The 25,869-nt window shown below is 41.4% G+C and overlaps 1 protein-coding gene across 3 annotated transcripts in view; it reads right to left on the bottom strand.

Moving 5' to 3' along the window:
• Positions 1 to 25,869, bottom strand: part of ANKS1B (ankyrin repeat and sterile alpha motif domain containing 1B) — a 736,922-nt gene that overhangs the window by 440,975 nt on the left and 270,078 nt on the right. For 2 of the 3 annotated variants that reach the window (XM_067559741.1, XM_067559742.1), the window contains exon 11: positions 17,657 to 17,822. In XM_067559741.1, coding sequence (XP_067415842.1) covers positions 17,657 to 17,822 — 166 coding nt within the window. Of the gene's footprint in view, positions 1 to 16,441; positions 16,487 to 17,656; positions 17,823 to 25,869 lie in introns of all 3 variants that reach the window. The other variant, XM_067559740.1, reaches the window with a different exon arrangement.

The raw sequence follows: 25,869 nt of genomic DNA, 5'->3' as shown, positions 1-25,869 counted from the left end.
CTGAGGTTCTGTTTCTTGCTGTTGTGACAATCAATAAGTCTGAGGATAGTGGCAGGATCTTCTATATTCCCCTGGAGAGATGAATCAAGTCCGAATGCCACTATTGCCCGGACCAACCTGGGGTTATTAAAATTCTGTCCCCATTTATTTTATCCCCACCTTCTGAATGAGAGGGAAAGGTGTAAATGTATATAGGTGATCCTGTCCCTGGTGCATCAGGAATGCAACTGAGATGATCCCTTTTCTCTCCCCATCTGTAATCAGAATTTTTGGATGCAAAGAGTTCTATAGTTTGTTGTCCACACAATTTGAAGATTTTTTTCACCACTGAAGTTCACGGATCACTCAAACATTTACAAAGCTTTTCTGCATCAACCATTTGCAAGAATGTTGCTTTTCTTTGCTAGATGAATGGCCACTGGGTAAATATCATAGTCTATAACCCAATCCCAAAGGGATATTGCTTTCTTGCATAATTGAGGGAAATGAGCACCCTGTACTTGTTTGGATAGTACATGACAGTTGTATTGTCCTACCTGAACCACTCTGGGATGGATTTGAGGCAAACACATCTTTAGGGCCACCTGATGAGTCTCAGTTCCAGTATGTTGATATGCATCTTTCTCTTTGAGAGAAAGCAATAATTTTTATTGTGATGTTGTTCAGATGCGCTCCCCAGACTAGACTGGATGTGTCCAAATGAATATTATTGATAGTATCAAAGGATTGAAAGGTCTCCCTTTCATAATGTTCAGATATTGTACCAACCACTTTTGTGATCATAACGCTTCCTGAGGAACTGCACACTTACAATGCATGCTGTCTACGTTGGGTCTGTAATTGCTTGTTAGCCATTGCTATAGAATTCTCATTCATAGTTGAGCCGAAGAGATCACAGACATGGTCGAGGCTATGAGCTCCATCAGTCTGAGAAAGAAGATCTATAATTCTGAGGATTTTTGAAGTAGAGATATGACCACCTATTTTTACATCTGTCTCTTATGGCAGAAAAAAACTACCTATGACTGAGTCCAGTGTAGCTAGCCCCTATGAATAATATCCTCTGAATGGGTTCCAGAAGTAACTTTTCCCAGTTAAGCCACAGCCCTTGACTGTCAAAGAGGAAGCATATCTGTGTTATTGACCACGCCTCTCAGGGACTGTTTGACTAGTCAATTGTCTAGATAAGGCTATTGCTTCTTGAGGTGTGCAACAACTATGAAGAGACAGTTATTTAAAACTCTAGGGGCAGTATAAAGACCATAGGAGGAGTACCATGTATTTAAAGTGGTCCTTTCATACCATAAAATATAAGTATTTTCAATAAGAAGGTGTTATTGAAATATGAATATACGCATCCTTCAGATCAATAGCAACAAACTAGCCCATTATAGAAAGGGAGATGCTAGAGACAACATGTGGATTCAGAACTTCTTGATGAATGAAGTTTGTTCTCTGAAAAATGGTACAAAGATCCGCATCATGTTTGGAATTATGAAATATTTTGAATAAAATTTATTTCCTCTGCAGTCACATGGAACTTTCAGGAAACTTCTCTCCCACTCTTAGAAGGAAAAGAACAACAGCTTTCAACAGGTTCTTATGAGATTGGTCCCCAAAAAAAGATTTATGAGGAAGAAGTTGGAAGAAAGGATGGTTTCAAATTAGATATAATATCTGCTGAGAACAATCTCCCAAATTCACCTGTCTGATGTTATCGATTGACAGTGATAGTAGAATTGGAACAGGTAGCCTCCAAAGGGGGTAGGGTAAGTGCTAATAGGACTGCACTGTATTTTTCTATCCTCCTGTGGCTGCAGTCCAGAAAATGATGTGGCTGAAGATTTTTACCATATTATGGAATTTAAAGGGTTTCTTCCTCTGCTGCTGAGGAGATCTGGTCATCTGGGAGATTCTTTATAAATGTCATCATCTTTTCTCAGAGATGTGCTAATATGCTACCACAAAAGAAGGTGACAAAGATTTTTCTTCCCAGTATGTCTAGTCTTACCTTTCCTGTCAGTTGGTGCTGAATTAATTTGTCCCCCCCCCCTGATCTCTGAAGTGCAGCTTCCAACACCAAAGAATTTGGGGCTGGATGAGTATGAAACATGGAGAAACCCTTCTGAAGGAACTAATATAGTTTATCAGCCTTTTTGACATTTGTTGAATTGATAAAAGTGCAAACCCTATTTCTTTTGCTGGTTGAGAAAGTCCATCTAAGAGAGGAAGTGTAACTCTGTCTCATTGATGCCCCCATAATGTCAAATATTGGATGCATCATTTCTTCTATTGACAGCAAAAGAATGTTCAGTGTCTGTCATTCTATCCACTAACTCATAGAATAGTACAGCATTATCTGAAGGGGAAGAAAATAATGTCACCCCCACACTTTCCTTTGGAGAGGTTACTTCTGCATCTGGATCGGACTCCTGAGGTTGTTCTATTTGCTGCACCTCTTCCAATAAAATGTCTTGCACAATTGTAGGGGACCTGTCTCGGTGTTGTAGCTCCAGATTTGTGATCTTGGGATCCAAAGGCTGGAATCCTTCTCAGATCCATGGCAGGGAAAGCTACTTCATATAAAAAGGGATAATCTTGGTATTGCACTGGGGAAGGCCAGTGTGGCTACTTCACCAGGGTGGAGCTTGCCATTCTGACTAAAATCCTATATTTGGATTGGGTTGGTAAAATCTAGGGTGGAACAAATCCTGAACATATCTTTATCCAGAAGAATATATCTCTGAAGTAAAAGACATGCTCTAGTTCAATGTATAATTACGGATCCGATCTTTGTTCTTATAATATCAGAGACAGAGGTTTAGTTGAACAAATGAGATGGTGACAAGTTTTTATTCAGAGATCCCAGTGGAGTTTTGGGTAGAGTCCAGATCTGTATCTCTTCTACCCTTCTTCATTTCTCCATAGGACTACAAGATACCAACATGGATAGAGGCCAGCAGCATTTCTGAAACCTCTCTTTCTGATGTCATCAACTCCAATATTTGAGGTGGAGATGAAGCCAAGAGATGGAATTAAGCCATCATTATCCATTGAGGGATTGCTGATCTGTGGATCTAAGGTAAACAGATTTTTTCTCTTAGATGGGAGGTCAACTCTATATGTTTTGCTTCAGATCCAATAATTTGGATTTGAAGGAATCAAATTTGAGGGATGCCTCTTGCCCGAATTTTTTCCAATCTCTGGTTTCTTAGAGATCATTGGATCAGATGATCATTGGATCATTGGATGAAAACTTTTCCTTGTGGATTGACTCTTCATACAGGGACCAATACAAACAGGGATTTTTCATTTTTATTCTTTAGATCTTTTCTTGGAGACTCAGATCTTTTGACACTGGGCACTGAAGCAGATAATTTCTACAAAGTCTAGGCTTCTTAGCTCCTCATGTATGCTGGGCTGATGCCAGTCTGTGGAGACTCTTGGATGATGGATTGCACTGAATACTTGGATCCAGTGGACTTCATTGTCAATGCATCCTGAAGCCAAATCACTTGCAGTCTTTTCTGCTGCTCTTCTCCACACTTTGTGTAAATATTCAGCAGATAAAGCATTTATATGAAGAGTGACCTTCTTCTCAGCATGTAAGGCATGTGTCCGCACAACAGATGCTGAGAAAACCAATGAGTAGGAAAAACAATCTTACCGCTGGCTTCTTAGTCTTTGATCTGTGTGATGGACTCACAGCACTCATCACTGACTGGGGAATAGCTCAAGCAGATGCCCACGTCTGGAGGTGCGCTCTATCACACTTCCTTAGGGTTCACTGGTAGTCCTTTTCAATGCTGTCAGGACCCACTGCATCCTCTTCCTGATCCGGTCCTCTGGTCAAGCCACAATCCATGTCCCCCCTTTTGGGGGGATTCTGCAGTCCGGGTTCCGCCACTTACTTTAGTGGCTGCTGCAGTCTACCACCCTTCCAACGGCAGTCTGGGGGAGGAGGGAGTGACCCGGGCCCTTCCACTACTCCAAGTCCCAGACCAGGGACCCTATGTGTGGCCAGTTTTCACTGCATCTCCCCAAACTCTTTGGCAGACTTCCTTGGGCCACTTCCCCACAGCCCCAGTATCTCTTCTGCCTTTGTATCAGGGCATCTGCTCTGCTGAGATCCATCAGTCAACCACTGCTCTGTCCCAGGTGCTGCCCTCCTTCCACCTGCAGGGCTGCAAACCTTGCCTTCCCTTCCCAAGTTCCTGGGATTGACTGCCCCTGCTCTGCTTGGCAGCTCCCTTTTATACTGGGATCCCGTGTCCTGACTGGCTATCCTGCAGCCCCAATGCCATTGGTTGCTTCTCCAAGGACTCTCTTAACCCCTTCTTAACTACTGCGGGCAGACGCCCCGCCACACACCCTCCCCCTCAGGCCTGCCACCCTCGCGGGTAGGGATGTCTCCTGCTCTATGCTATCCAGAGATGGCCTCTCAGGGTCTCCCACTGCTTCTCAGTGTCCTTTAAGTGCAGGCACACCTTCTCCTCTTTCTCTTTCAGCACAATCTGCAGTGCTTGTTCAGTAGCTACCAGCTTCCCCTGTAGCTCTTCTACCTGGCTCACTTAATCCCCCAGCACCCTCTCCTCCAGGGTCTGGGTCCCTTCCTCAGCTTGTTTGGCTTTTATGCGGGTTTCCTTATCTATCTGGGTACTCTCTGTCCCAGTCATTTTATCTACCATCTCCTTCTTGCCCCCTGTGGGGTGTGGGAGATGACTCTCAGCTAGGCCCTCGGAACTCAGTGGCCCATCCCTCTGGTCAGTCTCTGACCTAGCCTGGCTCCTAGGCATCTCTTTCTTAGCCCATCTTTGCTTCAGGGGCAATGTCTTTTTAAATGGCCCTGTTCCTGGCACTGAAAACATCTTTGGTCTCTTCCAGGCCACAGGCCTCCCTTGCTCAGCCCCTTCCCGTGGACTGGCCTTTTCCTTTTTGTTTCTTTCTGGGCATTCCCTCTGTCGGTGCTCTTTGAGCCCACAGGCCCAACATGTCCACCCTCACCCTGTTCTCTTCACAGGTGGGCTTCCCTTGTGCTTCTTTTATGTCCTGCTTTCTGGGTGAGGCTTCCACCAGCCCCCTTGATAGGGGCAGCCTCTCTGTAGATGACCCAGCTTGTCACACAGGTAACAGCGCTTTGGTTGGGCTCTCTGCTGATTTTCCAGAACCTGTGTCAGCAGGGCCTGGATTTGCCCTGACAGTTTGTCGTCTTTGTTGGGGTTGGCCAGTCCAAGGCCATCTCGGTAGGGTTTTTCTCCCTTCAGCAAATAGTGCCTCCACATATTGTGACTCCATCGTTCGGCACTTGCTCTGTCTCTCAAATACTACATCAGGAAATTTTCCCAATGGTCTTCTGTCCCAATGTAGTCTGGAGATTATAATTAGGTTATTACATAATGGACAAGAATGATGGAAAAATTCTAAGCCTCACTCATAACTCTGGGAATCAAATACAAGATAAAGCCCTATTTTAAAAATTGTGTATGTGCATTGTGAATATGTATAAACTGTAGACACAATTATTAAGATTGCATTTGCAGGTTGAGTGATTGTGGCCCAGACTCAATAGAATACTTAACTGTTCTTTACTTTCAGCACATGCCTAAATCCATCCATGATTAGCAAAGCACTTATGCACCTTTCACTAGGACCTAAACATGTACTTAAGTGTTTTGCTGAATTTGGGGCTACAATACACACATGGCCATTAGCACACACATTTAGATAATCTGTGCACGCAGCTGAAGTAATTTTTTTTAAAATGGGTCTGTTTCCCTATTTATATAAGAATGTAATTGCACCATCTCCATTACTATTTCTTATCACATACTCTCCCTTCTTTCTCAGGGAACTTGAGACACATAACTAAGGGGAAAACAAAATAAAAATTGCAGGTAATTTTAACCCATTTCAATTTATGAACATGCATTTTATACATTATTTTTATGCTTTTCTTCCAAGAAGCCTACATACTCTCTCTTTTCAAATGCTTTCTGTTGGGAGTTTGAGCATTGCAGATCACGTGAGTAAGATTCAGCCCATGAAAAAGTGACACAGCAAGAAACAGTATTCATCAAAAGCTTCCACTGACTGCTACCCCATCTGTGACATATAAGTTTAATTTTTTCTTAGTGCAAAACAGTTTAATTGGCAAATGCTGCTTTAAGTTAGAGGCAAGAAATAGCTAAGTGAAACAGAGAAAAGAAAGGTTTTGTCTTTTTTGCAAATCCAGCAAAGAACTAAAAATTTCAAGTCATGTTTTGCATTCGCCACTCTCTGGTCATGGAGTAATTTGAGGATTTCAGGTCTTCAGTCACATTTCACATGATAAAACTTTGTCCAAGTTACAGAATTCCTCTGGCATTTAAAACACAGATTAACTGAGAAAACAACTGACGGGTGGGACTTTGTCTCATATTCCTTGGCCTGCTCATGCGAAAAATCAGCATACTGGCTGGACAACTATTACCCAGTTTTTTATAACTTGATTTTTCTCATCCATTTGCTTTGAGAATATATATGTAGATTGAGCCACATAGTAGTGAAATAGGTGCTTATATTTGTGACAGATGTGTTACTGGGACGACATCAGCTACCATTGTATCAGATTTACATATGTTAAATGTATCTTTATGAGCTGACTAGTGTTTGTATTCCAAACTCAATGGGTGAGCTAAACCATTCTTCTGACAGGAACCAAAATCTTGGGGTGGGAGGCTGAAGGGGAAGAGTATTAGTGCAAATCCATATGCAAGTAACAAGCCTCTGAAAGTTTCACCGTTTTTGGAGTAAACAGTATATACTGATTAGACCTAGTTCAAGAGGCCTACCATTAAAAGAACTGTGAACTGTATAAAGCAATCATTCTGACACAGGGAGCATGGTCACTCCCACTCAATCCAATGACTGACTGAAACAATGGAATACAGAGAGAGCCCTCAAATTATCTGAAGTACTTCAACCTTATCACGGTCTCCAAGTGGAAGATGGGTGAATGCCTGACGAGCTAAGACCTGCATAGAATCTATTTATTGTTTTCAAAACATGTTTTCTCTGTAATGTTTGGGTTGTGAATAATACTTGATTTATGAAAGCTGTCAGTGATCACTGGTTAACCCTATCACTGCCCTACGGGTATGTCCTACACTGCAATAAATAACCCATGGCACAGAAGCGTGGGTCAGCTGACTCGACATCATGGGGCTTGGGCTGCAGGGGCTAAAAATTGCAGTGTAGACATTCAGGCTTGAGCTCGAGACTGGGGTCTGAGACCCTTTCCCCTTGTGGGGTTTCCACCAAGCCTGAGCTCTAGCCCAAACCTACACATCTACAGTGCAATTTTATAGCCCTGCAGCCCAAGACCTGTAAGCACCAGTCAACTAAAGTCAGACCTGCTGAGATAAGCACAGTAAATTGCAGGAATCTGCAGTTTAAGACTCAGATCTAGAGGGACTGTGTCATAGGACTCCACACGGAGCAAGCTGACAGCTTGAGTCTTGAGACCTAAGTGGGATACCTTCAAGCAGCCCACGAAAGGATCAGGGAGCAGTTGCACACAGGAGAGGTTACTGCAGTAACTGGAGTTCTTTGAGATGTGAATCCTTGTGAGTGCTCCACTTCAAGTGACTCTCTACCAATAACTCCTTAAGGAGGTGGAAATTTCATATCAGAATCCATCGCTGAAGAAAGACCTGCATTGTCTACTACAGCATCTGATTTTTGCAGTGTGAATTAAGGTATAGTGGTCAGAGAATGTGTGCACCAAGGATCATGTTGTAGCCCTGCAGATTTCAGCAACTGGAACATCTTTGAATTGGTCAAGGGTCACAAACAAATCCCCAGATTCCAGAGGAATTATAGCTGCTAGGGACACCATCCTGAATTTCAGATTCTGACATGCTAGTTCAATTGTCTGAGACCTAGTATCGGCCTCCAACCCTGTTTTTATTGGGTATCAGAAAATATCTTGAATAGAACCCTTTTCTCCTGTGTTGAAGTTGGACAGATTCTATGGCTTCTAGATTTAGGAGCAATGAGATCTCCTTTGTCAGTACTTGAATGTGAGAAGGGTCATTGAAAAGGGACAGAGAAAGGGATTGGAAGGACAGGATGGAGGTAAATTGGATAGTATAACCTGAAGTAATGGCCTCCAATACCCATTTGTTCAATGTTATAGCCTCTCATGCTTGATGAAGTAGAGAGTGGCAATGCCCAAATTGAGGAGGGGTTGTGTCATGCAGCTGACAAAACCCAGTCATTGGGTGGTCTGGACTCTAGACCAAACCATCAAAACTTGGATTTTGGCATTTGGATGCTGCTGAAGGGTGGGATGAAGCAGTTGAGGTAGTTTCAGGCTTTTTCTTTGTAAATCTCTACCTCTTAGCTGGTGGTTCCAGTTACCTACAGAAGGTGAGAAACTGAGCAGGGCAAGATCTTTGTGCTGATTGAGATCTGCTAAACTTCCTTTTATTTGTAGGTATGTATATTCCAAAATAACTAAATGTTGTTCTAGAGTCCTTTAGGGTATGAAGCGAGTTGTCCATGGAATCTGCAAAAAGCTTCTGGACAATGAAAGGTAAATCTTTGAAGGTTGATTGTACTGCCTGCAGAAACCCAGGCAACTGAAGCCAAGAAGCTGACCTCATCACTACTGTGGTGGAAATGGACCTGGATGCAATGTCAACTGCATCAAGTGAAGCTTACAGTACAGTTTTTGCCAAGAGCTGACCCTCCTCTATTATGAAGTTGAACTGTTCTTGGTGTTCCTATGGCAAACAGTTAATGAAAGCATTAAATGTCTCATAGGTCAGGTAGTCATATTTTGATATCTGTGCTTGGAGATTAATTATCCTGGACTGCAATGTTGCTGATGAGTAACTCATGACCAAGAAATCCAGATGTTTCTGGTCCTTATACAAGGTGACTTTTTGGGTGTGTTGTCTGCCCCTTTTATTGATTGCATCCACAATCAGAAAATCTGGTGCTGTGTGAGAATAAAAACTCAGAATCCCTGTGTGAGAGTGTCTTCCCCACACAGAACTGGAAGGGGTTAAGATAGCTATGTGGGCCAATTAAGCACACAGGCTGAACCTGGATGAGGACCCAGGAAGAAAGTGATTGATTAGGAGCAGGCTCAGCTGTGCAGGAACAGGCAGGATTTCCATAAAGCCAGGGAGCAGACAGCTGAAGCAGGCTGCAGGGGAACTAGGCTGCAATCAATCCCTGGGAGGAGGAAGGTGCATTATGGGCTAGAGGTTAGTCCACAGTTACTCCCTTAGAGGAGGGATCTAGGAGGCTGGTGAATGTAGAGGGGGAGCTGGGGAGGGAAGAAAGCATTAAGGCAGGCCAGTGCAGGTCTTGGCTGCTGATTGGAGGGTCCCAATCAGCTGGAACACAGAGTAAAGGGCAGGCCTGGGTTCCTCTACCAGCCATTGGGGATAAGGCACAGCCCAGGGAGAGGACAACAGACTCCCTGGGATGGTTTGTCCGGGGAAAAACTTTGTTACATCAACCTCGAAGGGGAACATGTATGGTGACCCAGTCAGAGGGCTAAGTCATGAAGAGGAGACTGCAGTCCCTGGAGCGAGAGAGGTCCACAGATGAGAGGATGACAGGAGAGAGACTGCTAGAGGGGGATCCAATTCTTGGCCAGAGCTAATCTCCAGGATGGCCAGCAGAAGGTGCTACCAGCAGTGAGTGCACTCCATGACAGACTGTCCAGGATGTGGTGTGGAGTTTTTTTTGTTTTTTCGGGGGGGGGGTTGTTTTAAATCAGCCCACTTGCATGTAGGGAGGGGTATTATTGGAGTTTGTCAGATGGTCTTGGCTGCCTCAAGGAGGTCTTCATTAATTAGCAATGCCACTCATGCTGAGGTAGAGGTGTGCAATATGTTCAGGAGCTTGTGATGGTAATCCTGATCTTCTTCCAGAGGAATTTGCACAGTGTCAGTGAACCCATTTCATCAGGTTCTGAAAGTGCCTAATGTCATCAGCGCAGGATGGCAGTGGTGGCATTACAACCTTGCCGGGTGACAATAAAGAGATGTTTGTAAGAGGTGTGATGGGGTGCTCTACTCACTGCTGGATGGCACCATCTCCTGGCAGTTCTGGGGATTAGTTCTGAGAGGTAGATGCCCCTTCCTGTGGTCACACCCTGTCTCTCTATGCAGCCCTCCATCCCCATCCAAGAGCTCCTGTTGCCTCTTCGGGACTTGGTCCTCCGGCCAGGTCACTCAGTGGTTTCCCCTTCCAGGGTAGTCTTTCAAAGTTCCTTTCCAGAACCAGCACAAGGCAGTCCTCACACCTGCTTCCCTGACTGTCACTCCAACAGTGACTCCAGCAGTGTTTGTATCAACTGCCCTTAGCATCAACACTCTGCAGTGGTTGGTAGGGGAACCCAGGCCTACCCTCTTCTCTAGATTCCAGTCCAAGGCCCTGTAATGAACAGTTAAGATGTGCATCTCCACCATCTTATTGCTCTCACCTCAGGGGCTTCCTCCCTGCTGCTTCCCTGCCCTGTTGCCAGCCTCCTGGCTTTATAGAAACACCACCTGTTCCTTCACAGGTGAGGTTCCTTCTAGTTAGCTTCTTCCAGCCTAAATCTCCCTTGTTTTCCATTTAATTGGCTGATATAATTCAGATTTCTCCGGGCTAGTGTGGGGAGTACACCTCATCACAAGGGGATTGTCCACCCTTGCCTCTTGCTCCTCAAAGGTCTCCTTGGGCTCAGAGTGGAGAGGAGGAATGGACAGGACCAGGGAACAAGGTTTTCTGTGTTCCCTGTGGGACTGAGTTGAGGTCCCTCAGAATTGCTGGCAGTGCATTGTCCATGAATCCTAGCAAGACCAATAGGGGAGATCATGAGGGAAGGTTTCCAAAGTTGGTAATCCTAAGTGTTAGTAGAAAGAGGTCTAGAGTCCTGCCTTTGTTTCATCTGCATCAGGGAATGATGTCTGCTAATAAATAGGAGAACCTTGAACAGAAAATTTAGCATCTGAGTCAGAATGCTTCTCCACATACTGTATCAGAGGTGACAACTCCTCCTCATGGATAGTAGAAGAAGGAGAAGAGGTAGATCTCACAGGAACAATAGCAGTTGGTGACTCAGATGACCTCAGTACTGAGAGGTGTCTATAAATTGCAAGGAGGGGAGATTAAGGTTCATTTGGTACCATGAGGTCTTTCAGGTACTGGAATTCCTGTGGTACCAGGAGCACAACAGAACTCTGCATAGACACTGAAGATGTTGCAAGAAATGTTGTGTGAGTGGCTGATGTTGGTACCAAGGAGGTCAAGAATTCCATTGAAGTCATTCTCTTGGTCACAGTAGTCTTCAGTACTGACCCCTTTACCACTGAGGTATGGGACTTAGTTGAAGTCTTAGTGTGCTTCATGCAATACAAACTACTCAGAGCCTCACTAGCACTCCTCTTGGGGCCTGAGGTCTCCAGTGACTGGATCTTCTTTGATGAGGAACTCTCTGTTCTCCTCCTCTTATCCCCCTCCTTAGATTTTGAGTGGGAAGCTCTCAATACTGCCAGTGTGTTATCAGCACCTCACTCATGGAGAATTTTTGAGACTGGGGTTTCAATGCCATCTTCCTGTTGGAAGCTCTCAGTGGCCATGCTCTTGGTGATGACAGGGCACTGACAGGGGTAGAAGGTCACTGTTAGGGGGGTTCTCTACACCTGGATCAGAAGCCAGTCTTAAGGCTTGCTCCATCATTAAGAACCTATACCCTTAAAAAGTGCAGATCTTGCACTTGCTGGGAATATGAAAGTCCTCCAAACAATGAATGCACTGGGAGTGCCCATCGTTAACAGTGATTGCTTCTTGACACAAGAGGCACTTTTTAAACCCCGGAGAGCCTAGCATCCCCAACAGAAAAAAACTTGTTCAAGCCCAAAAGAAAAACCAAATATATAAGAAAAGGGGAAGAAAGTTCCAACAACAATAAGGTACTACACCACTATTACTACTAAGAACTAACTATCAAAGCTAAAATGCTCATAAGAGAGGGAACAGGCACACAACAAACAGGCTAAATGTGTTAAACTCCATCTCTGATGGAAGGCAGTTGAGAAGGAACTGAGGGCGATTCACTTGTACAGCTCTATATAGTTTCAGTTCAGGGCAGGAGAATGTGTAGGGCACATGAGTGGGTCAAACAGGCACTGCTACCAAAAATCTCTAATCAAAAGCACAGTGGTATATGTGCACCTAAAGTGGAATACCACAATGACACTACTCAAGGAATTTAAATTTTATGTCATTTTCCCTGTGTAACTTAATGGAAGGGTTGCCAAGTGAGATCCCAATATTTTGCCAATTGTCTTACCAGAAAGCCTACAAAGAATGGAAGAAAGGAAGGATCAACAAGGAAAGCTACCTCTTGGAGGTCAAAGTGTAGGGATAAAGTGAGAACTGCCAAAAACCAAGCAGAGCTGGAGCTTGCAAAGGAGATTAAAACATTAGTAAAAGGTACATTAGTTATATAAATAAAAAGAAAACAAGGAAAGAAATGTGACCACTAAGCACTGAGGATGTGGTGAAAATTAAAGATTAATCTAGGCATGGTCCAACACCTAAATAAACACTTTGCCTCAGTTTTGAATAAGGGTAAGAGCTTAGAGGTAGTGGCAGGGTAGCTAATGGGAGTGAGGATATGGAAGTAGAAATTACCACATCTGAGATGGAAGTCAGATTCAAACAGTTTAATGGGACTAAATCAGAATCTCAATCCAAAAATATTAAAGGAAGTGGCACATGAAATTGAAAACCCAGTAGAAAGGATGCTCAATTTGACAAAGTAAAAGCTGGTTAAACTGGTTAGTGACATTTAATTGTATGTAGGAATGAAGTAGAATAAGAATACTTACCATTCATAATTAATAAAATAATATAAGAAGACAAAGGAAATTGATGTTTGCCAGTATTCCTCTAAAATGCTCCACTAATTTAAGAAAACAGAATATGAAGACAGCAATGTGAAAGTTGGCAATATGATTCTACTGTATTTGAACAATATTAAGCACAGCTGTATTCAGTTCCTGTCTACTACTCACTACAATTTATACAAGATTTTATAGGACTTGAGAAGTAAACAGAAAAGATCAACAATACTCATTCCAAAGACAAACCATTGCAAATCAAAGAGGAGGGTATGCTACAAAATCTATATTTGTAGTGAAAAACTATGATTAAAAAAAATGGGGATGACTTCAGATGATTAGTAAACTGAAATTGCAACCCTAGGATATTCAGGCTCCTGGAAATAAGAGAAAGTAAAAGAAAAAGTATTTCAGCAAATGTCAGCAAATTCTTAAAAGTAGAAAATAAATGATAAACTCAAGGGAATATCTGACCAATAAAGGCATCATTGTGGCCATCTTGAGGCATCACTGTGAGTACATTCAGAAAACCTATTATATTATTGGAGAATAAGTGCTTAAAAACAATGCTACTTCATGGAAAGAATCCCCAAATGTCACTAAAATTTAGTGTAAAATTTTAAAAGTTCTATTTGCAAACAAATACTGCATTAATCTTGGATATTTTTATATGGAAATGTGCACTCTATTATGGCAGTGAGCGTGATTAAAAAATGAAGCATGCCATCACTGTCATCTGGTTAGGAGGAGTTTAGTTTTGAATCTATTACATTGCTTTATGTTGGTGATTTATATTTTGGAGCTCTGAATGTAGAGTTTCTCTCTTTGTAAATTAACCTCTGAGGACAAGTAAATTGTAAGATTCTTTGTTAAAGCCGAAATCCTCCCTACTGCTCAAAGGGTTAATCAAGATCAGCTAAAAGCATATGAGTCTCATAAGCCATCTGCTTTAAAAGATCAGAATTAAAATATGGTAGTGATGGGAAAGAATGCATGGATCTTTTTCATTGGAGTCTCTCTAATGGGGATTGTGAGCAGATGAAAAAAAGCAAAAGATTTAGTTGGTTGTAGTTACCTCATTACCTTGTTTCATTAATGGCTCTCCACGCAAGTTATTGCCATGTAAAGATATCTCTTAAAATATATTTTCAAAAATTCTTGTGGGACTATGAGGACCAACAAACACCCTGAAAAATGTGTTTTGGGAAGAAGTTTGTGACCAATACCACTACCAACTCTCATTTCCTGCTTAGTCCTTCGACCGCTCTTCTTGTGATTGCTTTCTGCAGCCTACCGGCAGCAAAATGCACTGAAGCAGACACTTTAGTCTCTTGCTGAAACTAAGAAGGGGTGTAGCTTCCAAAAACCCTTTACTCTTCAGCACCTTTCCTTAGGAGGTTAAGGTTCTCTTTTCTCCAGGGACAACAGCACGAAATTACCCAAAACGGTAATCTTCCCCAAACCAAGAATTATTAAAAAGAGGAAATAGTGGAACTAAATCAAAATAAACTTTTTTTTTAACATACCTAGATTTACACTTCTCATAAAAAAAAGATCGTGTGTGTCTAAACAGCAGTCCCTGCTTTGACATCCCTTTGTCAGAGTCTGCCTCGGGTGTAGTGTTCAGAGAAAGATGCATGTCTCCCTCACTCAGAAAGCCCATCAAGCCCTCCCTCTACCTTCAAAATTTTTCTCCATTCACCTACATGCATGGAATGGGAGAGTCCTAAGGAATAGATCAATGTGGATACATAAATGCTTTAACAATGAATAATAGTAGTCTTTCAAATGCTCAACAACCTTGCTCAGAGCATCTCTTTTCTGCATACACCAAGGGCTTGTTTGTACTAGAAAGCCTTTAACATTTAACTATATTGGTATAATTAACATGGTACAACTCATCTTAGAGCAGATGCAACTATATTTGTATAAAGAGATATATCATTATAGTACTCCTGTATAGGAGAGGAATAACAATACTAGTATATGTCACCTTTCCATCAGTTAACTGCACCCACACTATGGTTTTTCCTGGTATAACTATTCTGCTTAAAAAAAAAAAATTACACCTGAACTAAAATAATTATAAACAGTAACACTTTTGAGGTTAGATCACGCCCAATCTTCATTTCTGAAGAACAGAATTAGTCTGGGTGTGGCCTTTAAAAAAAAAAAAAAAAAAAAAAAATCCCCTACTGTGAAACAATTAGCCCAACTCAACTTCCCATTGCTATGAAATATAAATTGACAAATCCTCAAAGTCCTACTGTCACAAGATAAAATGTTATTGTTGGGCTTGATAGTCTTGAGATTTTACAGTGTGGACTTTCCAAAGTGTTTAACACAGCACGCACTTAGCACACTAGCAGAATTTAGCATATTTACTTTTTTTCACACAGTGCAATTAACATCTTTTAGTCCTGGTATTTTAGTCACCGGTTAATTGATTTTTATGTAAAATGGGCAAACTCTAAATCACTGCAGGTGCTTAGTAGTTACTATTTTAGCAACACAATTATCCAGTGCCTAAGGCCTCTTAGAGATGTATTAGACTTTTACACCTTTTCAGAGGATGATGGATTTGTTGCTAAAAGTTCAAAGCTTGACTACAGCCTTAAGATCAGAAGGAGAATATTAATGTCTGTCTTATGAACTATTATGATTTTATGATTTCCAAGGTTAAGTATGTCACATACACGGATCTTTTAATAGATAGGCGATAAGTAAATTAAACTGCCTAAAAGAAGTGTATTACAGGCAATCCAGGTCTTACTCGGGAAAAAGCCAAAGTAGATGAGTCAAATTAACCTTTCTGATCTGTTATGAGACAGACAATTGAACTCCCAATTTGCAGACTGTCTAACAGAAAAATTGCCTGAAAGACTTCTTTTTTTTTTAAAAAACAAAAACAAAAAAACCCCACTTTGTTTAGGATAGAACTTCCCCTCCATCCAAAGTTGCAAAATTATCCTTAGGAAAATAAATGAATGCCTTATGAGAAAGGTAAGTATTATCTTAATTTTAAACATGGGAACACTGTGTCAGAGAGAGGTTAAGTCACTCAGCAAGCCTGTAGCAGACTCAGGAACAGAACATATGGTGAGATCTATGAAAGGACTTAGATGTTGCAATGCTGAGCATCACATTGTGTAACTTTTAGGTATCTAGAAAATCACAGGAAGAACACTGTGATCCAAGTTAGGCACCTAGGCTCCCTACATAATGAATGGGGAGAGATAAGCACCTAAGAATGAGATCCACAGAAGCCAGCACACTAGGCACTAAGCCACCTAGGCTAGCCAATGGGAGATGGTGACGATAAGGATGTGTGTTACCCTCTCTTGAAGATAGGCACCTAAGTCTGGACTGCAAGAAGTGCCTATCTCTGTTTAGCAATCCATAAATGGTAACCAGCTGCTCAGAGTCAGGAGGTTTAGGCACCTAAGGTGTTTCTTGTAGAAATGAGTTAGTTACCTGCCACACTCCATGCAGAATGGTAAAGGAAGGGGTACCCAGCTTATAACTTTTAACCTAGTGGTTAGAGAACTCACCTGTGATGTGGGGCTCCCTTCCTCTTTCCTGTTGAAGCTGTACCACTGTGAATAAATAACAAAAGTGATTAGAGCAGGGGACTAGACTCTGGGTCTCCAACTAGACGACAGAATCATTCTCTCTCTCTGCCCTGATGACTGTTCCACAGTGGATAAGAAAGAAGGAAACTATAATCCAGTGGTTAGGGCACCCAGCTAGGAGGTGGGAGACCCAGGATCCAGTCCACCTGCTCCAATCACTCTTGCATTATTTATCCACGGTGGAACAGCAGGGAAAACACGGTGCTGCCCTTTGCTCAGGGTAGATAATTAACTCATGATCTAGCCCCTAATAATCTGACATTCATACATATTTCCAAAATCATGATTCATGAACAAGATTATAGTGATAAAAAAGTCAATGGTGTTATTCCACATAGTTCTATACACTGTTGTGATTTCTCACTTGTCAAAACGTGCTCTCATTCCAATTATTCGTAGTTAGAAGATTATATCTTGCAAATTTGGTATAAATGGGTACCAGGTGGTGACTCAGGAAAAAGTCAAAACAAGGGCAATAGGGAGAAGTATATAATTTTGGAAAATGTAAACAGAGTCCTATTTTATAATATTATTTCATATGACTCATTATAATTGTTATTATCTTGTAAACATAACTCATTGCTGTTCAGAACTGTGTGCTCCACATACTAATTTGTCAAATTAAAAATATTTAGAATGTCACTTCATGTCTCTTTCAGTTTTTATTCACAAGTATTTGAAATGGGAAGTTTAGGCTTTTGTTTTATATACATATATATTAATTCAAAGTTACTTTCTTTAATTTTATTCTCTCCTGTTATTTTGTTAATTGTTGAGTATTTTAGATATTCAGAACCTTTTTATTTATTTTGTAGTTTATATTACAGATTAGTGTTAAGTACTTGGTGAAAATAGAATGACGATGAGGTTACTGCACAGGCCTGGGACTCTGGAAATTTGACTTCTATTCCTGGCTTTTCCACAGACTTCCATGTGAATGTTGGAATGTTATAACCTTTGATTCAGCTTTCCTTTTATAAATTGTGGATAATATTTACCTACCTCCTAGAAGTTCATTAATGGCATAAATCACGCAAGGCACTGTAGTGTGCAAAATATTATAGCCACCAGTGAAATATTATACATATCATCAGAATGTACCAGTGATAAGGTAAGAGACTAAAGGTGACTTACCTGTTCTTGAGGAAGGTACTCTTACTATTTCTAAAGAACAAGGTTTCTTCTTAACTGCTATGTCCATGAAATCACAAAGGTTGTTCTCGTTTTCTGAAGGATGAGCATCAAGAGAAGCAGATGGTACTACTTCCAGTGTATAGCTCCTTTTCTTTGGGTAAGACTCCTGAAAAGTAGAAATGCATGATGAAAACAGCTTTGCAGTAAAACTGGAAAAGAGAAAGTGGTTCAATAACTCTGTCAAAAATAGATCCTAAAATTCAACAGATTAAATAAATCACTTCCTACTGAAACCCTGATTTTTGGTGGTCATGAGACTTTATTTATTTATGCTAAAATATAAGTAAACAAATAAATCTCACTATTGAATATTTTATTTTTTTTATTTATGATTATGATTATGTATGGATTTCTCTAACTCTACACTTGACATATGGCAAATGCTCTAATGCAGTTGCTTCTACTGTACCTTTTTTGTTAGGTTCTGATTCAGGTATACATCCTGATCAGATTTTTAAAAGTGTATTTTTCTGAAAGAAACAATTATATAAAGTTAATAAATGGAATTTCTTTGCTTACAGGGATTTAGTGAGTTTGTTCATACTATACATATAACACATGGGTAACTGATCTATTGTTTGATGGCAGAACCCAGAAGAGGTGAATGATGGTTAGTTTCCTTTGAATATCCTGAATAGCTAGCATTACAAGTACTAGGATGCACTTTGGTTATTCTTTTATGTGTTTTTTGTGAATAGAAGCAATTAGAAGTGGATACTTAGTAGTTGTGATTTCCTGAGAAACAGGAAGCATCCCTTGGTATCTACAGGCTCAATCCAAATTCCCATGAAGTCAATAAAAAAACCTCCTAATGGACTTCAAGGGGAATTGAATTGTGCCTTAAACTAATATTTAAATATTTGTGGTGGATTCTGGGAGTATGAGCTCCCTACATTTGCTAATGCTGGAAGGAACCAAACAGATAGAAGATATGATATGTTCACTCTGCCAAATCATGAGATTGGTTTCAGTATTCAAAGCCACTCAAATAAGCAGGGGTTGGCTAGTTCAGATCATGAGTGAAAAATAGCACAGTCTGACAGTAATTTCTCTATTTTTGTGGTTGCAATCCAGCAAAAAATGATAAAGTATGCAAAGACAATATCTCACAGGAACACAGTGTTTGGCTACTCTACATCAACCATATGGATGCATGTAGAAATCAGACATCATATAAATTTAATTTGACAAGAAACTATGCAGAGGCCCAGAAAGCACCATGTGTTCATAACAGTCACACATAAGCAAAAGTACTTCCCAGCAAACAATGTAAGAAAATGCCACCCAGAGGAGGTCATGGCATATCAATTTCTCCATAGACTAAAATATACATCATCCAGCCTAAGGCAAACTGATGGCTGTAGATAACCAGACCATTTCTGCTGTGGGAGATTTGTGCTTTGATTGGCCCTTTAAACTACTAGAATCTTCTGTAGTTTTTCCTCTACTCTTTTCTGCCTGATACATACAGAAGTTCAAAAGCAAGTTATAATTCTGAACCTACTGGGAGGCAGAGACGCAGGTAGCAAGCAGTGTCATGGCAAGAGCAGTTTGAGTACCTTCATAGCCTATTCAGCATTCCACCTACTGACATTAGCAGAACCAAATTTCAGTGAAATGTTGTTTATAGAGGACAAAGGGGATGTGGATTCAGGGAAGAGGAGATTATTGGAAGGGAAGTATAAAGAAGAAGCTGAGAGAAAACCAGAGTCACTATGTGTCATGGAAAACGGTAGATTAAACAACTATAAACTGATTATAGGAAATAATTTTCAGAGAAAATAAAAATATATATTTGTAATACATAGAATATATGCAAGAGAACAAATAGGCTGGCATTAATAATTAAAAATTAACTATTTCCATTAGGAAACAATAAAAAGCAAATGGTGTTCAAAATAAAATTTAGAAAAGAAAACACTAAATGGGGAGAAAAAAACTGACATCTTTTATCCTTCAGTCCTTTATCTGTATGTTTGTATATTCAGAGTGTAGGCTTTGTGGGATAGCATCTTTATTTATATTTCTGTACAGTGCCTAGCACACTTTAGGGCACTATATAAACAAAGGATTGGGCAAGTTTTGCATTTGGACCTCCATTGTCAAGTATGATTTTTTAAATTAAAAAATGGTCTCATTCCCCAGATGAAGAAAATACAAAATGGTGCCTTTGACACCAATCTTGCAAAGACTTGCACCTGTGCTTAGTTTTATACACTTTAAAATGTACAGTTGAAGACAACAGGATTATTCACAGTGAGAAAAAACATAGCACATGGATAAGTCTCTGCAGGATTGGTGCCTTAGATCTGGCTCTCAAAGGACCTTGCAAAATTCTGCATTTTGTACAAGATGGAAATGATGGCACTGTACTAGTAAAGTGTTTCCTTTCTTTCAATCAGAATTAAAGCAGAATACTTCTTCTACCTATCCTAACTGATTATTGTGTATTATGTAATGGTTTTGTTTTGTGCATATGAAATTAATGAAGAGAAGAAGAGAAGAAATTTTTCAAATTAGTGTAGGGAAGCAAACAACATGGTTTCTTCTGCATTTAGCTAAAAGTCAGGACAGTTATTTCTAAAGCTTGTACTCTATCTCCTCCCTCACAGGGATACACTGTCCCCAGACACAACAGAGCCAATGTGGTTCCACTTTACTGGAAGGTGGCGATTCTGAAAGCCCATTGTGCATGCCCTGGCAGTCTATTCCACAGAGGTTTCCTGCAAGTAGTCTCACAAAGGAGGAAGGAGGAGGGTTTAGGGGTGATAGTTCTGATGCATTGCAGATCTAGTAGCCACTGCCCCTTCACAGAGGGTTGTTAGATGCCACTACTCCATAGCAAAAGGAAAGGATTTCTTTCCTATGACCTCTGGGGAAGGATTTGCCCTTTTGTGCTTATGACTGTGTTTTACAATGACAGCACAAATTTATTTTCCATGGCAACTAAATACACTAGCAGAGCTCAATTCAGCCCTTGTTCATGACATCTTCTGCTGGCATAATACAGGATGCAAGACTCATGGTGATGGCAAATCTGCTGCTAGAGTGGATTGCAGCACAAGCTGCCTGGTGACCCACAGGCAAGTTGTTGGCACTGATTGGAGAGGGGCCATGCCCAAGGTGTCTGGGGATGCCCAAGATGTCCAGCCCCAGTTTGCAAATTCTGCGATGAGGACAAATCTGTGCAACACATGTCATAAGAGTGCTATAAAATGCCAGGCAAAAATTGTGAAAGGGGATAGGGTTACTGGTAAAGTTGGTGGTACCTGAGTTACTCACAAGTAAATGCCTCCTAATATTCTAATAGTACAAATAATGCCAATAAAATGGCCAATGTAAGTTACACATGCCAAAGGCAAAAATTCGTCATTAACCAATAACAAAAAACGTCTGGAATAGTATCAGATGAGTGATTCAATCAAAAAATTAAGCCTCAACTCAATAAAGAGTATGTAGATAATAAAAAGGCAGATTTAAAATTAATTTTTGCTGAAACAAGAAGTAAATGCGAAGACTTCATGGTCTGTGTATGATGCTCCTTTCTGTATATGCCAACATACATTCTTGAAATTGCAGAGCTACATACAATTTAAATAGCTAGATGTTATCAAGTCACAAAACTGTTTTCAAAACTCAGGCATCAAGCAATGTAATCCTCACTTATTTCTAAAATGGAAAGCTGTTCAGTAATCTTTTCAATATTATTTAGGAGCTTTTGTTTCCCTTCTCCCCATTCCCCCACCAGGCAATTTTAGAGTGCAGTAAGTCCACACTGTTCCCAAATATCTCCTAAATGTAGAAATGCACATAATAAATACCATTAAAAATGATAGTTGCATTACTGTTGAGTAATCTTTAGTGCATAGACTCAAAACCTCACTTGTATTTGGTTTTAATTTTAACCAGTTAAAGATGATTCAATCTTGAATCTCTATAAACTAATTTGAAATGTCAGAGCTGTCTAGGATTTGATAGGAAAGCTATACACATAACCACATATCAGCTACTTAGTAGCTAACAGTGTTGTCAGAATTAGTTCTAATTTGGAATAAGAACTTCAGAAAGTTCTAAAGTAAGCTCAGTAGGCTGCCAGCACGTTGCAGTTAGTAATGTAGGAGAGAGGATGAATGTGTATAAACATACATAATAGGAAAAATGTTGTAACAGGTGGGAAAAGCATGAGAGTGCAGGGTAGCAAGTGAAGCAAAAATATTTGGTCTTTGCTGCTCCTAGCCATGACAACAGTTTGCTGGGTTGCAGTTGCTGTAAGATTGCCAGGGGCACGCCAGTTCCCTGATTGGAAGATATCCAGACAATTTTCACTGTTCTGAACATCAACTGATTAGCTGTTTCATTTTCTTCAACTACATGATTTAAGTGTCATACTTAGGCCAAGAGCGTAAAATGGGTGGAGAGCAGAAAGGGGACAAAAGATTGAGATTGAAGATATGTGGGAGTAGATTCCTAGGCACAAATAAAAAAACAACACTAGGCAGCTATGAAGGAGGAGAAAGTCTATCTAATTTAAATCATTATATGCTATTAAAAAACCAAAAGAAGAATAGAACAATTAAACATTATGTAAAGGGAATCTGTCAACTGAACGATTATGACCCAAATTCTGGTCTTGTTAAGAACAATGCTTCATAGGTACATATCAACAAACAAACCAAACCTCTATTGCTCTTGACACTGTAAGGCACAAATCTGGTCTTCCATTGAGTTTCAGAACTCCATCTTCTTCTACGTCAACTAGCGTTTAAAGATATTATGTTAGCATGTGTTAGCTTAATACATGCTGACACATTTTAAATGCCTACTGTAAATGAGGCACACTTGTAAATTGGTTGAGTTAAAGTCTAGGCTGCCTGCTATGCTTTATCTTGACCAGGTTAGCATGTGCTAAAGCACAACTTTCCTCATCTGGACTAGAGATTTAAAAGGTGCTAGACAGAGTTAGGTAACAATCTAATGTCACACCTTTAAATCCTAGACAAGAGAAGGCTTTAGTTTAGTGTCTCCTTTGATGGATCCACCTCACTTCTCAATCCCTGGTTCCCTCTTCCTCTTTTACACCTTATGTCTGTGATCTCATCCAATCATGTAGTTTCAGCTGTCATCTTTATGATGATAATGATTATTCACAAATTTACCATTTCACTCTCAACCTGTCTTCCACCATCCAAACCCGCATTTCATCTCCTCTTGGACCTCACATTGTCATCTTAAAATTAACATGGCCAAAACCCTACCCACTCCCTCCATTCTTTGTCACTGTTGACAATCATCAACTTCCCTATCATTCTGGCTAATAATCTGGAGTCATCTTTAATTCTTCCCTCTTCATATACAACCAGACTGCATCCAAATCTTACCACTTCATCCTCCATATAATTTTCTGAAATCCAAGTTTTTTTCTGTCCACACTTCAAAAATAATTCAGGACATTATCTCCTATCCTTATTATGGCATCTTTTCTGGTCTCTCTCATACACACACAACTTCCTACAATCTACAAAGTACACCCAGCAAGATAATCTTTAATAACTATAGATCTAAACACAGCATGCCTCCTCTTTGAATGCCTCCATTGACTATCCTTTTCTTTACTGTTTCCAGTTCATGCTTCTTGTTTCGCTTTCCAGGCCCTCTACTACTACACTCCTCACAGTTAATGTAACATACATATAATATACTCATAAATAATATACTTATCCACTTATCTCTTATCATGTTGATCCCATGTCCCTACACTCTATCAGTGATGCCAGACTCAATTGTCAGTTGTCCCTACACTCTATCAGTGATGCCAGACATAAACCTTTGTGTTTTCTTCCATGCTGCCCCTTATGGATGGAACTCCCCTCCGTACTGATCTACACAGTACCCTACCTCCTCTATAGAACTTACTTCATGCCAGTCACGTTATTTGACTAGAGCTGAGAATGGAAATCCACTAGAGTAAATTCAAAGCCCAGTACACAAATGTTTATTTCTAGCTGCCCTTAGTTTTTTTCTATTTTAAGGTTCTATTGTTTGTATTCACTGTCAGTTTATCATAACATGATGCCATTTTCAGGAATACTACCTCCAAGTATATGCACTATATTTAGGTGTGTTATGTTACAGCATCTTTAGCACAGTAATCATCATTCCCAGTTGTAACATCTTCCAGAGATGGCATTACTTAGAATTACACCAATGGGAAGGCTGACTGTGGCTTGGTCTACACTGCCGGCAAATTTTGGTGGCAGTCGACAGGAGATACACAAGGTACCCTACATAGAGTAGCTTGCATATCTCCTGTCAACTTCCTAACGTCTACTTACAGTTGACACAGTGTTACTCTTTGGGGTGGATTAACACCGTCGACTTCTGGATCGATTGAGCGGATCTCCACTGCAGCTCAATTGATTCCACAGAATTGATCTGGCAGTGCAGACAGTGCCGCCATCAATGTATACATATTGTGACCTTCTGCTTAGCGTTAAAGAACCAACTCAATGCTGCAGTTGTGCTCACTTATGTAAATTTAGCTCAAGAACTAAAAGTCAGAAGCAATTATGGCTCAAATCTAGCCTGAGTTAGTGTCTCACTGTTTGAACTTAGACGCTTCCCTTATTACTGCTTCTATGAACACAACTGACAAACTGGAGAAAAGGGAAGCTCATTGAAAGTCTGGGGCCCTATTCTTTCTTTACATGACATGAGTATCTCTTGTTAAATCAACTGGAATTACTTACACATATGTGGGAAGAATAGGGCGGCAGATATCTGATCTTAACATTACTGTGTAAGTAAATTACCTTCAATCCTCTAGGGAAAAAAAACCCCTAGAACCAGTGATGTCCGAATAGGCTTAATTTCAATTTTATTGGGAACTGTTGAGGTGTCAGGAGACCAGAATCCCGGTCTTCAGTTCACATAGATTAACAAAAGTTTAGTGGCCAATAAGGTTTCCATCATTTTGATTTAATTAAGGGGCCCTCAACTTTGCATGTATCACTGAAAGCTACTTGAACAACATTGAAGGACCTGATCTGGAGCAAGTTGGTGTTATCTGAATAGTCAGTTCAAGACTGTAGCCAGGAGGGGTGGTCCCCCTCTGAGAAGGACCGAGAGGGGGAATCTGACCCACCCTGGCTGGTAGAGCCCCGAAGGAAAACCCCTGACCGGAAGCAGGTGTCAAGCCGTCAGAAGCCCCAGGGACACCACCTGACCGGAAGCCGGGGGGTGGAGCCAGGCCTTTAAAATCCCAGCCTGCAAGCTCAGTCAGGGGGAGACAGTCGAGGGAGAAGAACACCTCTTCTCCAAGGCTCCCAGCTAAAACGAGGCCGGAGACCCACGCCGACAGGGAGCGGCCGGTCTTGCCACCAGCCTGGAACCGGTGGAGGGCCCACCTGAGTTACCCACTGCCTGGGAACTGGAGGAGGGCCGACCGGAGCAGTACAGAGCCTGGGACCCGGAGAACTTACTGGCCCTGCTTGCGGCCTGGGGGCTGGAGGACCTACCCTCTGTGGACGAACCCATGGAGTTGCCAGAGCTGCCACCCGTTGATGAAGAGGGCTTCGTAGGACTACCACACCCCAGCGGCCCAAAGGAGGCAGGTACCTGGGGGTCTGGGGAGGAAGAAGCCCAGGGGCAGCCATAAATAGTGGCTGAGTCTGGGACAACCCTGTCGGCGTGTTGTGGCAGGAGTCCCGCTGGCCCAGTGGCAAACGCTTTTTGCCACTGCGAGGGCCTTGGGCTGGGACGCAGTGGAGACGGGTGGGCCTGCGTTCCCCTTTCCCCTTCCCTAGCCACCCTCAGAAAGCCTCACCCTCCAGACCGCTCCAGAGAGCGGGCCTGCTCATTGGCCAGCCCTGCCTGAGGGCCTGGCCCTAGACTGCTCATTGGCCAGACGCCAAAGGGCCTTGCCCGAGATTGCTTGCTTGCCCGGTGAGCGGGCCTGAGACTGCTTCCCGACAGGAAATAGCCAGGAGGGGTGGACCCCCTCTGAGGAGGACCCAGAGGGAAAACCCCGGACGCTGCCCCCCCCTCGCAGGGGCCCGTCCACAAAAACGAACAAAATAATTATGGAAGTAGTGTTGCCATGCAATTTGCATCTGATTGAGGGGCTTCCCACTGGAAAAGAACATCCATTTTGTATG

This window comes from Emydura macquarii, unplaced genomic scaffold, assembly GCF_026122565.2.
Source record: "Emydura macquarii macquarii isolate MOO-44397 ecotype Brisbane River unplaced genomic scaffold, CSIRO-AGI_Emac_v2 contig_2205, whole genome shotgun sequence".
NCBI lineage: Eukaryota > Metazoa > Chordata > Testudines > Chelidae > Emydura > Emydura macquarii.
This window is presented reverse-complemented; position numbering and strand designations above follow the sequence as displayed.